The 16,132-nt window shown below is 40.3% G+C and overlaps 1 protein-coding gene across 1 annotated transcript in view; it reads right to left on the bottom strand.

Moving 5' to 3' along the window:
* Positions 1-583: 583 nt before the first annotated feature.
* Positions 584-16,132, bottom strand: part of Lmbrd1 (LMBR1 domain containing 1) — a 76,311-nt gene continuing 60,762 nt past the window's right edge. Inside the window, 6 exon segments of the mRNA NM_139189.2 lie at positions 584-1,545; positions 1,885-1,976; positions 9,603-9,681; positions 13,224-13,373; positions 15,287-15,391; positions 15,885-15,987. Coding sequence (NP_631928.2) covers positions 1,432-1,545; positions 1,885-1,976; positions 9,603-9,681; positions 13,224-13,373; positions 15,287-15,391; positions 15,885-15,987 — 643 coding nt within the window. The 3' untranslated portion in view covers positions 584-1,431.

The raw sequence follows: 16,132 nt of genomic DNA, 5'->3' as shown, positions 1-16,132 counted from the left end.
AGTGGAGCGGGGACTTCAACATATGATTTTTGGAAGGATACATTCTAACATGGTAAGTGGCACTAAGAGAGAAGGGTGACAGAGTAAAGGAAGGCTGGGCAGAAAAAAACAACACAACTTCATGATGGGCCTTTATATATAAGACTGCCTTGATTTTTAGTTGGCACAATCAGGGAGCCTAATACTGACAGACAAGGCCCTTTGCTATAAACAAACGGACAACAGAGAGAGGCTTAGTGAGCCAATGATGGGGTTCAATTCAACCTGTTGCAATTGAAGCAGTAACGGAGCTTACAGACAAGCAAGAGTACAGGGTGAGGGGAAGAGTAACAGATGGAGGCCAAAGACAGAAACTAGGAGCAGAAGGGACTGGGATCCGGGTGAGTCATGTACATGTGGGAACAGAAGCCAAGTCAACAAGAAGGCTCTAGAAGCTTATAGGTGAGGCAGAGGACCAATTAGTACAGCAGCTGGGGCAGCAGATTCAGCTGCAGACAGGGGTTAACTCTTAGGTGTTCTCCAGAAGCATACAGATATTTTACTGCAAGCATGCCGGTAAATACTTTTGAATGACTCCTAGACATTAGCATATTAAGACTTTATTTTCATCGCCCAGAACACAGTCAGAAGTCACACAACTTTCATTTTCTTTTACAGGTTTCCAAATACTTTCAATGAAAAGCAGCTGAGTATGACGTCATATAACTTACAACGCTCCATAAACTCATCCTTCAGTATTCATTATTCTTGATATTTCCACTCACGATAATCCAAGTTTCAAAGTCTTGTATAAAACAAATCATATCTACATGGACGGGTATATTCCTGGTATATTCCTGTAGAGACAGCAACACTCTGTGGATTAAGATTTGAACAATAAAACCTGGACCACATCTTAGAAGACCATGGTCTTAAGCAGCTTAATAATTTTCATTAACTCTACTTGAGTCAGACTCATAATTTTATGGAAAAAATTGAAAGCAAGCTGCCATGAGAGTTCCGCTTATCCACAAGCAATACGCGGCATTGTTTAGTCAATCAGGAAGATACTTAAAAGTTTCACATTACTCCAGAAACCCTAAGGCACAAGACAAGTGACTTCTTACATTTTTAAAAAGCAACAAAGGGAATGTACATTCTGTAAGATTTTAATAAATTTAACACTATTATACAATAAAGAAAATTTCCACAGACATTCCCTCACAAACCTGGAAACTTTGTATTTACACAGCATTATAGCAATTTTAAATGTTAATCTATGATACAATAATGTTACTTCAGGAAACATAAAAAATATAGTTCTTTTTAATGGCCATGCTCTCATTTTTGATGAAAGCTAGACAGTTCATTTTAATGTTACTTTAAGCCTTTGAAAATGCATAACAGATATTCGACCAACTTCATTAAGCCCTAGGACAGACAGAAGGCTGTTCATGCAGAGTAGGCGGACGGTTCGTCATCGCTTAAGTCTGAATCTTCATCCACTCCTTCTATGACTGACTTCTTCCCTTTACAGCAGGATACAATCAATCCGATCAAGAACACCTATAAATTCAAATAAGCAGTGTTACCAAAATCTAGACATTAAGCAATGCAGTGCCCACGCAGCAGCTGGAGTGAAGGGCGTGGCGCAGTCACTAGAACTTGCCTCACTTGGGGCAGCTAGCGACCTCCCATAACATCAGCTCCTGGGCCCTGATCCCCTTCTGGGCTCCACGTGCGCCTGCACACATGGGGTTCACTCACACACATGTCAAAGGCACCTTTCACAACCTTTCAATGCCAGTGCAGGGGTAAGACTGAGGAAGAATCCTGAGACACACACAAGCTTATACACTTAATTGTATAAAGGAGAGCCAAGTCATGCTTGGCCAATACACTTACCACCAGAAAGGCCCAGTTACCAAAGTAGTATGCGGCGCTGAAGAACCAGAACTTGTGGAGGAATACGTATGTTCGGGTGACAGTACACTGATCTAGAAAAAAGCACATGAACGATTATGTTAAAGTTGTTTCTTTCATGAACCAATGACTCTTTTTGAATCTAAAGGGCTGTTAACCAAAACTATCAGCTAAAAACATAGACAGTGAATGTTAGAGATAGGTCTGGGTCTTTTCCCATGACTGCTGTTACTCATAGCCAGCATTAAACTACCAACAATTATCACACTAGGTAGTAAAATGAGCGTCAATATTATAATTTTGATACCAAAAATAAAAGTTTTATTTATTGGCTAACTTATTTGAAATGGAAAAATAAGTACAATATAGAGTTCCAGACAGATAAACAAGACAGAAAACAAGGCTTTCCCATGAAGAAAAACAGGAAGAGTGATCAGATATGTTTAATAGATAATGGCGCTTTGTAAGGAAACTGATTCTCAGGACAGCTCACCCTGGAGACAATTTTATGAGCTCGCCAGCACCTCAGAGCATTCTACTGAAAAAGTAGCTATTACTTCTAAGGAAATACCATTATCATTGTTTACAGAATTGGCAAAATTTACACAGCATTATAGCTTTAATCAAAACCAATTTATATTTTTCCTTCAAATAAGATGTTACTTGAAGAGAAAGAGGACGGTTACTGGATAGCTGAGGTGGATCTTACACTCACATTTACACCCATTATTCCCGTGAAGTTATAAGACACAGATGCGCTTGTCTTAAGTCTGAGGAAATATTTCAAGCTATTCAGAAAGGCCTCTGCAGCACAGCAGGACACAACTTTGGGAAGCACTGTGCTTGCTGCTCTTCACAGGGTTTAACAACCTTCCGCACATCGGGGGGCCTTTATTCTCCACAACAAAACCAACTTACAATGCAACTTCTTTTCCATCTATTAAGAAAGACAGTATGACTTCTGCATTCTTACATCTGAAATGGGCAGGGGCCAAGCAAGCTATATGCAGTTAGGAGACACATCTTGCTGCTGATTAAGAAAATATACCTTTAGTTTATTCTATAAACTGTCTTTCTTTAGTAATGGTAAGTGCCACTATTTTCTTGAAACAAAATTAAGCAGTGAAATTCTGTTGTCCAGTTTATTATTATATAAGGAATCTAAACTACTTTTCTCAATTTTATGGCTGACATGCAGTTTTCTGAAAAAGTAGAAATTAGGTTATATTTTACGAGAATGCAAGACCGGTCTAGATATTTAAACAAATATTTAAAAAACCTAAGTCTTTACTCTGACCATTTCCACTGCATTTCAGCGCGTACTTCTGAGCTGCCAGCACCAATCTCTGGCAGGGAAATACCCAGTAGAGGTGCACCCTCCTGCACCCCCAGCCCAGGGCTAACAGTGGCTCCCCAGGCTCCGCTGCACCCTTCACCAACTGCCGGGGCTCCCTCCCACATCCCACTTCTGTGGGAATTGTGTCTGTTTGGTTTTCAGGCAGGGCCTTCCCATGTAGTCCAGGCTGATCCCATGATCCCCCCACCTCAGACTCCCGGATGCTGAGACTACAGCCCTGCACCACCCCTGGCTCTAAACGCGTCTCTGCCCTCCTACCTGTGGCTAAGACCATGGTTTTTTAGGTGCTGTGAGTTAGTGTACCAGAGACTCCTAGACTGGAAGTTATTTCATCCTCTGCTCCTACCACAGTTTACTCTCACTTCAGTTACAGAATTACTCCATAGAAAGGCACAGTAATGTGATCAACCAGTTTGCTACTGTTCTAAAGTACCCATAGGACACTCACCTGCCGCCATATTCAATATGATGAAATAAAATGACACTTAGGATAGGGCTGGCCTTACTACACTTCAGAGTACTGAACAGAACATTTTCTCATTTTCTTAAATTAAGATCTGACAACAGTCAAAGGATGCTAAGACAATACCCATGAGTACATCTTCAAAGTGAAGGACAAACAGCAGACTGGTGCTGCGCATGAGAGGCTGGGCACCATGGCCTGAGACTTATAAGCGTCTATCACTTGGCCCCTTCGCTATGTAAACTATGGAACCCGCATAGTGTAAAAGATGGTTGTCATCCTTTCTTCCCAGGATCACCACACAGACTAAAGGCTAAAGTATATCGAAAACCCTGGGCTAAGTGACAGTTACTGTTTCCTTATTTTTTGGCTAAGTAAAATGAAATTCATGATTAAAGGAGCTGCAATATGGTTGTGAGGCAACAACTACTCAACACTCTTTGTGGATGCCCCACAGTAGGAGGGAGGCCTAGGTGGTGCATCTGCACTATTTTTCTCTACATAGGGTTGAAACACAACAGGCTACGCAAAACTCAGATGTGACCATTTCAGCAACAAGACAACTGCTGGGAACTCCCTTTTAAAATAGGCAAGTTGAATGCTTGTACAGGGAGAAAGCTATAGGCTGCAACTTAGAAAAACTTGTTTAAAATTGTGATTTGAAGTCTCCCAGGAGAGCATCTCCGGATGTGTGTGTGTGAGATTTGTTTCCACAGAGACAGAAGGAGGGCTAATTGGATGTGGGCGTCATCATCCCCTAGGCTGGTCCCAGACTGAATAAGAAGGAAACAGGAGCCAGCAAGCTGGGCAAGGCCTTTATCTGTTTCCTGACTCCAGACACAATGGCCAGCAACCATACCGTTCCACTTTGATGGAATGCATCTCTTCTTAAACCTAAGCCCAAATAAACCCTTCTCCCCTTTGTCACAGTAACAAAAAACACAACTAATATAAAATTATTTAAAAACCAGAACAGTATCTTCTCTGACTAAGTATCACATGAGCCATATGTGCAAGTATAAAACTATCTGGGAAATGTCACTCAGAAGTCTCACCGTGAACGGGCAGAGTAGACAGAGAAGCAGAAGTTCTATTCATTTTAACACTGGAAGACACTTTGGGAGTTAAGACTTGACTGAATTAGAATCTCAGGGCCAGAAGAGGGATTAGAGGACAGCAGCTGAGCCGGCAGAAGCAAGCACAAGTGAAATCCAATCATTCTTCCCCAGAGGCCTAATAATCCACTCAGTGACATTTGAAACTGGCTTAACCCGGATTACTTGGACCACCACCAAAACTTTTTTCCAAAATATTTTTTTCCCAACCACATTGTTTACATGTTTTCCATGTTTTAATGGTTTGCCTTTGATGCAAGGTTTTTAAAATTAAGGTGAAAATGTTAGTGTTTGGAAACAAACAGTGTTTGTTGTTAAAATCGAAGCTACCCTAAAAATCTATGCACAAGCGTACAGCAGCATTTGTTATCATTATATGCCTGCTATATAGGGGTTATTTACATACACTCAGAGAATAATGCTTGCAAACGAGCTCTGTGCTGGTACTTCATGCCCACGAGATGATTCCCCACTGAACAAAGGGAGAGGTCCTTGTTCACCATCTGCCAATGTCCAGCTGCCCACCTGAATCGCCAGCATCTAGCATACCGCTGGCTCTTTAAGGTATCTGGGAAAATGACAGCAAAACAATTTAACTTTTCTTTAACCTTCAACGTCAACTTAAGGATGGAAAGATGGCTCAGTGGGCAAAGTGCATGCTGTGCAGTGTGAAGACCTGAGTTTGGAGCCCTGTAATCGGTGTTAGCAGGCCACAGGAACGAGCATCCATAGCTTCAGCTCTCTTTGGGGGAGACTGTGCTGATGAGAATCCTGAGCTCCCATAGCCTGACTAGCATGAGTCATGCAGCTGTGAATGAGAGACGCTGCCTCGACTCTCACACAAGGTGGAAAGTGAAGGGCAGCACCAAAAGTTGTTCTGACACACACACACACACACACACACACACACACACACACACACTCACACACACACACCACACACACACTCACAGACACACACACACACTCACACACACACATACCACACACACACACACACACACACACACACACACATACACAGAGACAGACAGACAGAGACAGACAGACACTGAATTGGCAGATGACCCAGTGTAGGGTTGTGTTTTAAAATTAGAAGCACTCAGGAATCTGTGGCTGTTGTCATGGAAAATGGCAATGTTCTCACTATACTAAAGACTGAATGTTTAGCATGAAAATTTAAAGCTTGCTTTTCTTTCAGAGTTTACAAGTTAAGAGCTGAGCAGGGGCACCATGGGCACACGAGTGAAAGGGAAAGACTTAAGTCTCAAGTTTGCTCCCTTACTCTACTGTTTCTCACATGCATCAGAGAAAAACAGATGTAACAAAACATTGTGTCAGAGCAAGCATTATTTTAGCTGATAATTTGAATATTTATTATACATTTGCTCCTTTTCATACCACTAGCTAAGGCACTTTTTAATGTATGTTGACTTCCACTAAAATAGCACTGATTAATAACTATAATAACAACACTTCTTATTTTAATAAGCAGCATCAATGTTCTGCACAGCTAAAAGCATTTCCAGGGTTTCTGGGTAAAAGCAGGTATAATCACAATTGAGCCATCACGTTAAATTGTGACTAAAAACTAAGTTATAAATATTTAGACTCTGCATTTGTAATGATTTATATTGATAGGACACACTTGATCCTGTGTACTTTCTACCTGCACCCTATCTCAGTTCTACCTTTCAGGACTCTCATCTGCACTCTAGGGTCCACTTCAGGATCGTGCATCACATCTGAGCATGTCTCCTTTATGTTCTTACTTCTGCAACGTTCTCTCCCTTTGCCTTTTAAGACAGGAGCATTCTGAAGTGCCGAGGCTAATTACTGTCTGTACTGTACTGTGTGACTCTTTGGGTCATACTACCCACTGCTGTCGGCTGTTGTTTCATGAGGCGCACACAGCCCATTTGCGGCTCAGCCCTGCTGATTTTGCTCTCCTGACGCAGACTTTGTCCGATTCCTCTGAGTTTCAGCTACAATTTTCTTCTTCCTTACAACTTACTCAATGTCGCCTTCATCTGAGTCACTTTCAGTCACCCCAGTTATAATTATTTCAAATTAGAGTCATACTCTGTGTTGATAAACCCAACGTTACTCTGGGCAAGTCTTTAGCCATAGTCACTTTCTGGCAACATCTCCTTTCCAGTGCTCCTACCCTGTGTCAAGTCGACAGTTAAAACTAAGTAGCACACACACAGAATTAAGAAGACATCCATTTTTGCAAAAAGACTCAATAAGAACTGGTTAAATGGCAAGCCCCTAAGTGTCTCTTAGTATGAGTCTGCATTAAGAATTAGATTTACATACGATTATTAAGGCTACTTCAAAGCTCCATTAAGATAGGGAATTTCCTTCATTTTACAATTCCTTTCCTTAATTCTCTAGTACTGCAGTTTATTCTGTTCTATTACAACAGCACTCACGAAGGCTTAAGGCTTTCTAATTATCAGGTACTGCTGTTTCAAGCAGCTACAGCACTGACCAGTGCACGCGGCATTTTCTTGGGTACTAAAATGCTAGTCTTCTGGCCCTCTCTCTCTCGTTTGGGTCTTCTCTAATGACCTAGGTTTACCCTGTGACAGTCCCTGTATGTTATCCCCGACTTCCATTACCTCTCTGCTCGGAATGAGCATTCACTGTATTTAGAAAGCAGCACCAGCTTTGTTTTCCAATTTTAAAGGACAGATGATGTAATACTGTTAGACTGCTTCTCTCCTAAAGGAAAACACAAAAACACTAAACACAGAGGGAAAACCTAGAAGATTTGGAATCTGGCCCCAATTCTTGAGTCCCTTCTCTCAGAGTCCAGTCTGCATCTGCCCCAAGAAGGAGGTGACTCTTCAGGTGACGTCCCTAGATGATTTCTTTGTAATAGTATGGTTTATAATGCAGGAGTAGATTAAGCTCTTTAACCCTAACCTGTAGGGTAGTAGGTAAATGGCCTTGGGCCCACAGGTTTGCTTGTACCTGCTGGAAGAGAGCAAACAACGTCATGACTGTTGGAGTCAATCATATCAGTTCTGTTGACTTAAGACAGGCACAGATTGGTAACTGGTGTCATTCCCTGTATCTACTCATCTCCGTCATGAGCTGATTTTCAGATCAACATTTTATCTGTGCAGCCTGGGTTCTGAGTCATCCTGGATGATGTGCTCATTTAGTGCAGAGAGCAGAGGTCAGCCCTTTCTGCATAAGATGCTGACGCACCGCTGCTGTCCTCACGGCCTTCAACACTAGCATTAGTCACAGGAGCATTTCTGACCTCTGCTTTCCTGTCTCCGACACATGGGCTCTTGTCTTCTTCAGCTTATAATTTTGTTACTTGACTATTTGATAATTAGTGTAGTTGGGAGGGCATGTCAACTTACAGGTTGGTATTTGGGTGTATAACCTACAGACATTTGATTCCTCCTCAGGCTCTACTCTATCGTGAGTAAATACACTTCAACAGAATGAGTACGCAAGACTCAGGTTTCCTCTACCTGAGAAAATGAGAGGGCGCATTTTCAGCTACGCTAATGTCCAAATAAGACAAAATATATACTGGAGAACGTTGAAAATGACCAAATGTGACAACAGAACGAGACTTTGCTGCTGAGGACTTTCTAATGTTAACATTTAGGTACATACTGCTCTCTGGACGTGCACCCTGCTTTTCATCTTAAATTTAGCCCTCAAGGTCACATGCTCCCCAAACAATGTCATGACTGTTGGAATCATTCATATCAGTTCTGTTGACTTAAGACAAGCACAGATTGATAATGCACCTCATTCCCTGTATCTACTCATCTCTATCATGAGCTGCTTTTCAGATGAACTCTTCTGGTCCCTTCTATGCGCTATCAGAAACCACTGCCACTTCCTTCTATTGCTAACTTCATGGCCCAACAAATCCTGGCAGATGCTTTGGACTTTTACTTTATGGAGAACTGAGATAATCGGGTATTAATAGTACTTCTTGCCAACCCTCAGATCTCGGTACCGTGCTAATCTGAAACCCCTTTTGTGTATAAACTGAATTCAACTTTTATAATAATAAGCCACAAGATAACTATGTCCTTGCTTCAAGCTTTTCATGGATCTGTTGCCGCTTTCAGAACGTTGATGGTGATGTTCCACTGGTTCTTGTCTGAAGGTCACGACCCGTTGAGGGGGAACATCTCTTTCCCGGTATCTCCTATCAGATATTTACATCATGATTTCCAATAGTAGCGATATTACAGTTATGAAGTAGCAACGAAGATGGTTTTATGGTTGGGGTCAACACAACATGAGAAACCGTATTATAGGGTCACAGAGTTAGGACGGTTAAAAGTCACTGATCTTATTTCTAATTCGCTATTTCGTTCTGATATCATTATAACCCTCATGCCCATAATCTAAAAGATGAAATGTCAGAGCAGTCATAATATAAATGTTTTCTGATCATCTTAGGCAACCCCTGTGAAAGGGTCATTTGACCCCAAAGAGGTCACAACCCACAGGCTGAGAACCACTGTGTTACAGTAATGAAGTTTAAAACTCTCTTGAGCATACAACTGTGCATGCTCTTTAGCAGGGGACAGCTTAGACTCAATGCACAAGCTAAATACCTTCTTCTTGAAACTATGATCCGAAAGTTCCCTTTGCCTATCTACCATTTGACCAGGCTCCACTATGCAGAGTTAACCACAACTTCCCGTGGAGGATGGATGACCTCACTAAGTTCTTACAAATTATAAATCCCAGGAGAGTTTGGCAACAGCTACTTTACCTTTTGGGGCATCTGCATCACATCTCTTTGGCACAGCAAGCGTTGAGTTGCCTTTATGGGCATCAGAAGTTATATTGCTCTGAAAGACAAGAATGTGATTAGAATATAAACACTGTAGTCATGAATGTAATTCGATTAAAGTAGTCACGTTGCCAACTTCATGTTCTACTTTCTGCTAATGATGTAGAGTAGCCATTAATATTAGACTAATATTAATTTAGAATAAGAGTCTAAAAGGTTAATTTAATATAAATTTTAAGACAAGAAGTGATGATACATTAATATTAAGGTGCTTTTGCAATAATGATTTAGGTCATTTTCTAAACAGCAGAACTTCTTTTCAGAAGGAGGTGACATAAAAAGAGAAAAGGCCAGGCCTTAGAGCTTGGGTTCCATTTGAAATCTCAGCAGTTTGAAGTCTGAAGCAAGACTATGAGAAAAAAACAAAAAAACAAAAACTGTTTTCAAAAAGCACTCTTTGCCACTATGTAATAGAAACAGAGATGTGGATAGGGCAGGGCAGGGGCAAAAAAGGAAGGAGGATGGTAGGGAGAAACATGGAAAGGAAGAAATAGGAAAACTATCTGTTCTCAATACAAAAGAACAGTCTTCACTCCCAGAAGATATTTACAGGTATCAGCTAGGAAAGCAGGTCTGTGCTGAGGCAGGAGAGCAACAGATCATGTGATCTAATGATCTAGTGAGGTGTCCCCAAACTCCTGTACCACTCCTCTGACTTAAGTGACTAGTACTTTGCAAAACAAGTGATGTTATTGAGAAAATTCTGTTTTACTTTTTTTAAAATTTTATGTAAAAATAAACAAAGATTAGAGAAAATACAGGAGAAGAGAGATCTGGGAAGGCAGATAAATAACTGAATAGTGGAGGCTCCATTTAAGCAGCAGCAGGTGGGACAGGGGTGAATATCACAGGGTAAACTGTTAGGACGCACTTTATGAAAGGTTAGTGAGCATAATATGTTTTGAATGAGACCAGCCCCCTACCCCCATCTTGAGTATTTAAATATTTAGCCCTCAGTTGATGGTGTGGTGGTTTGGGAGGTTAGAAGGTGTGGCCTTGCTCTAGGAAGGAGGAAGGCAGGAATGGGCTTTGAGAGTAGGAAGGCTTCCCATCCCCCTCTCTGCTTGTGGCTGGAGTTCAGATGTAACTGTCACTTCCTCCTCCCTTCCTCTTCCTTCAGATCCACAGGTCATCTCCATCTCTCACTAAATAACAAGCAACCTTGCCACTGTCCCACTCCACACCCCTGGAACCATAGGCCAAAATAAACCCATCCCTTTTATACACTGCCTGCCACAGTGTCTTATCACAACAGCAGACAAGCAATGGATATACTAGAAAAACATTGAATCCCATTTGGCCAAAATCAATCCACACTTGCTACTCAATTAAACCTAAAAAGCATACTTGTTTTGTATTAGTCAGTGATATCAAGAAAACAGAAAACATATCAAGGAATCCATCATGCTTAAAAGACTCCCAATTATTCCCAAATAAAGCTATCCAGGAAGTCTTTCTCACAAGCTACAGCAGTGATGCACAAACATTAATGAAACTTTGGTAACACATTATTAAAATTATTTATACTGCTATTTTTGTAGAAGCATTAAGAGTCGTAGTCAATTGCAATAGAACTGAAGACCCAGAAATGAACCCACACACCTATGGTCACTTGACTTTTGACAAATGAGCCAAAACCATCCAATGGAAAAAAGATAGCATTTTCAGCAAATGGTGCTGGTTCAACTGGAGGTCAACATGTAGAAGAATGCAGATTGATCCATGCTTATCACTCTGTACAAAGTTTAAGTCCAAGTGGATCAAGGACCTCCACATCAAACCAGATACACTCAAACTAATAGAAGAAAAGGTGGGGAAGAATCTTGAACACATGGGCACTGGAGAAAATTTCTTGAATAAAACACCAATGGCTTATGCTCTAAGGTCAAGAATCGACAAATGGGATCTCATAAAACTACAAGGCTTCTGTAAGGCAAAGGACACTGTTGTTAGGACAAAACAGCAACCAACAGATTGGGAAAAGATCTTTACCAATCCTACAACTGATAGAGGGCTTATATCCAAAATATACAAAGAACTCAAGAAGTTAGACCACAGGGAGACAAATAACCCTATTAAAAAATGGGGTTCAGAGCTAAACAAAGAATTCACAGCTGAGGAATGTCGAATGGCTGAGAAGCACCTAAAGAAATGTGCAACATCTTTAATCATAAACAAATCAAAACAACCTTGAGATTCCACCTCACACCAGTCAGAATGGCTAAGATCAAAAACTCAGGTGACAGCAGATGCTGGCAAGGATGTGGAGAAAGAGGAACACTCCTCCATTGTTCGTGTGATTGCAGACTGGTACAACCATTCTGGAAATCAGTCTGAAGGTTCCTCAGAAAATTGGACATTGCCTTACCTGAGGACCCAGCTATACCTCTCTTGGGCATATACCCAAAAGATGCTCCAACATATAAAAAAGACACGTGCTCCACTATGTTCATAGCAGCCTTATTTATAATAGCCAGAAGCTGGAAAGAACACAGATGCCCTTCAACAGAGGAATGGATACAGAAAATGTGGTACATCTACACAATGGAATACTACTCAGCTATCAAAAATAATGACTTTATGAAATTCATAGGCAAATGGATAGAACTGGAAAATATCATCCTGAGTGAGGTAACCCAATCACAGACAAACACACATGGTATGCACTCATTGATAAGTGGCTATTAGCCCAAATGCTTGAATTACCCTAGATGCCTAGAAAAAATGAAACTCAAGAAGGATGATGAAAATGCGGATGCTTCATTCCTTCTTTAAAAGGGGAACAAGAATACCCTTAGGAGGGGATAGGAAGGCAAAGTTTAGAACAGAGGCTGAAGGAACGCCCACAGCCTAGTAAGAGCACCAGGGGAAGAGGAAGCCCTTGGTCCTGCCAAGGCTGGACCCCCAGTGAATGGGATTCTTCGGGGAAGGGTGGAAATTCGGGGAGGATGGGGATGGGACACCCATATAGAAAGGGAGGGGGAAGGGTTAGGGGGATGTTGGCATGGAAACCGGGAAAGGGAATAACATTTGAAATGTAAATAAGAAATACCCAAGTTAATAAAGATGGGGAAAAAGAAAAAAGAGTCATAGTCAATACGAGGAAAAGCACAGCAGCTTAGTGTCACGGGATCCACTTAATAAATATTCATAATGAAATTATATTATTTTAAAAAGTATGAAACAGGGCTGGAGAGATGGCTTAGCGGTTAAGAGCACCCGACTACTCTTCCAGAGGTCCTGAGTTCAATTCCCAGCAACCACATGGTGGCTCACAACCATCTGTAAAGAGATCTGATGCCCTCTTCTGGTGTGTCTGAAGACAGCTACAGTGTACTTGTATATAATAAATGAATAAATCTTTAAAAGAAAAGTATGAAACAAACATAAAATGTTCACAAATATTGAAAAACTAGTTTGTCAGTAAATTTAATAATTAGAAAATAAAATTTGTTTTTAAGTATCTCTAAAGTTCTTTTTAAGTTTATTTTTCTTTTTTTATCACTATTTCTAAAACAAAGAAGTAGAATTTCACATTACCTCTATTAAGTAATTCTGGCTTCCGTACATCACGTACTGAGGAGCAAGACTATAGATCATGTAGCTGGTGTGGAGGACAATCAGCAGAAGAATCATGCAGAGAAATAAGAGCGCCTGAGGCCTGGTTCGTCCTCTTCTGATTTTATATAGCTAGGGGGAAAATAATGACAGAGGTTTACCAACATTACTGTGAAACTCCCAGTCCTCATGTGGAGACAGTGATACAGTTCCACTGCTACAAAATAAACACCAGACACTGGAGGACAAAAGAAGGAAAGGGCCATTTTGTTTCCTGTACTGTTTTTTAGCGTTCACTGCACTGGACTTGAAATTACTGTCAGAGCACCCCTGTCTAAAGGATCCTATTAAAATTTCAGAATAAAGTAAAATAAACACAACTCACTAGTGATCACCAGCCTGTACAACCCTGGCCTTACTTCCTGTGATCTCTTTCAGATGGTTATAGAACCAAGAATTGTGAAGGCAAACTATAAGTATTCAGAATGGTACAGTTCTGGTTTTATTACATTAACCTATAAGCACAGATATGACAAACTTGTAAGTATTAATTTCTATAAAACAGTCACGATACACTTGTACTAAATTCTACTTTAAAAATCAGTTTTGAAAATTTATGATCATCTGATTGTAGATGTGACATTTTTCTCTGTGCAGAAGAGGAATTACCACATTAACTGTGATTTAGAAATGACGTTAACTGTGATTTAGAAATGACGTTCTATGCTCCATCTTAACGACGAAGCCCACTCTCACTCTAGCAACTGAAGCATCATCTTCCAGCCGCTCTGCCAGATAACAGCACAGGACAGGCTAACAGAACTCCTGTTCTGGAGGAGAGGATAACACCATCACCTAGAAATGTACACTTCCCATACTCCCTTATGCCCAGGAGTGGTCACATAATAAATTATTCCCAGTAAGAGAAACAGAAAGGATCCCTGCACCATCAGACCTCATACTTTTAACTACTAGAGCATTTCCCCCCATAGCAAGAAAATTTTCTTTAGTTCAAATACATATTTACTAGGTTTTTCTTTGATTGATATCTAGAAGCAATGTCTGCCTAATTCAGCATTGATTTAGAATTCATAATTATTTCAGGATAAATATAAAAAATAAGCACTATTCACAGATGTCTTTGGTATTGAGAGGGAGGTTCCAGGGTCCACTATGACAGCAAAATCTGCATATACTAACTCCATTGTGCGAAAGGCTGTAAGGTTTCCATATAGCCAATGCAGGCTCTTTTGAATACTCTAATTCATGCCTAGGTTACTTATAATTGACAAGGGTGAGTTCCATAATTATGTTACATTGTTCAAGGAAAAAGGAAAGGGGACAGGTCTGGCCTATATAGTCATTTGGTTGGTTACCTGTACAGATGGGGAGCCATACATACTGAGGGCTAACAGTCGCCTTCTCCAATTCCTAACTGGGTAGGAAGTCTCTGAATGTCACTGAGCCCACTGTGGTGGCTGTATGTCCAATGCAATCAAACACTAAGCCCAACAACACACTTTCTACCACGGCTCCTCCACTTCTGCCGTGCTGACATTTCCGGTTTGATTAGTCTCTGCTCTGTGTGCTACATCATGTCTAATTAGCAGCGTCACTGATCCCTAGCCACTAGATTTCCACAGCAGTCCCTAGCAATTATAACTAAAAAATGTTTCCAAACAGTGCTAAATATCTGTGTGTGCATGTGTGCACGTGCTCGCTCTCTCTCACACCCACACTAACTCCTATTTAATACCTTCTGCTTGAGAAAGAAAGCTCTTCTGTCTTCACATGAAGCAAATGTTTCATATTTCTATCACTTTTATTGCCAATCTACATGCAGTATATTCTAAATATGACAGCTGGATGTAGGTGTGCACACTCTCCTCCTAGCAGAAGAATGGGGAAGGCAGGAAGATCGCAGACTTGAGCCAGTCTGGACTACACAGGCTCTTTCCCAAAAAACAACAAAGAGAATAAACTGCCACAAGAGAAATAATGTACGAAGTAATGAGAACAAAATCCAGAAAATAACATGTACTTACTCTAATCCAAAAGAACCAAATGCCAATATTTCGAATTCCTGCCATCGAAGTAAAAATAAAGTACATAATAATAATTGTTATAAGAATATAATCAAGAGGGAACACCTGAAAAAAGATGAAGATCACATTTAATAATCAAGTCATGAAAGCTCTAGAAATTAAACAAAATAGCCAGAAACAATTATTTATATTTGATAATTAAAATATTAATTCCATTTTAGATTAGGCTAATATAAGAATATTTAAAAAGAAAACATTTTCATCAAACCCTAACTACTATGTTTTCATCCTAGAGGGGGAAAAATCCAAAATAAATTATATTATACTTTTGTTTTGAAATAAAGTACTTAATTATCCCAAATACTATTTGGAAGAGTTCTCCTTTGGTAATATTATACATCCCATATGAACAGTGTGCCAATACATAGATATAATCATCTATAAACCAACATCCATGCAGAAAGCATCTGCAAATATAAAATTAGCACAGAGCTTCAACAGATGTCTGACTTTTGTTAAGTTTGCAGAATAACAATTTTAATGGGACAGGATAACACGGTGCTTTGATGTAATGTAAAATGACCGACATGTTACTTACGGTTTGTAACAAAGGCAAAAGCATGTTCAATGGATTGCTCAGGTTAGTTCCAAAGACGATGAAACCCGAATCTATTCCCGCTGAGTGAAGAGCTTTATCTAAACTAAAACAGAGTTGTGAAGAATGGATTTATGTTACACCATCCCATTTCCAGCCCAGCTAGAAAGAACATCACTTTAACCTAAGTATGCTACTTCTGTTGAGCCCCGGGAAACAAATTAAACTTGCCTTAAGTATTTCACAGAGAT

The sequence above is a fragment of the Rattus norvegicus genome, chromosome 9, assembly GCF_021556685.1.
Source record: "Rattus norvegicus strain SHRSP/BbbUtx chromosome 9, alternate assembly SHRSP_T2T, whole genome shotgun sequence".
NCBI lineage: Eukaryota > Metazoa > Chordata > Mammalia > Rodentia > Muridae > Rattus > Rattus norvegicus.
This window is presented reverse-complemented; position numbering and strand designations above follow the sequence as displayed.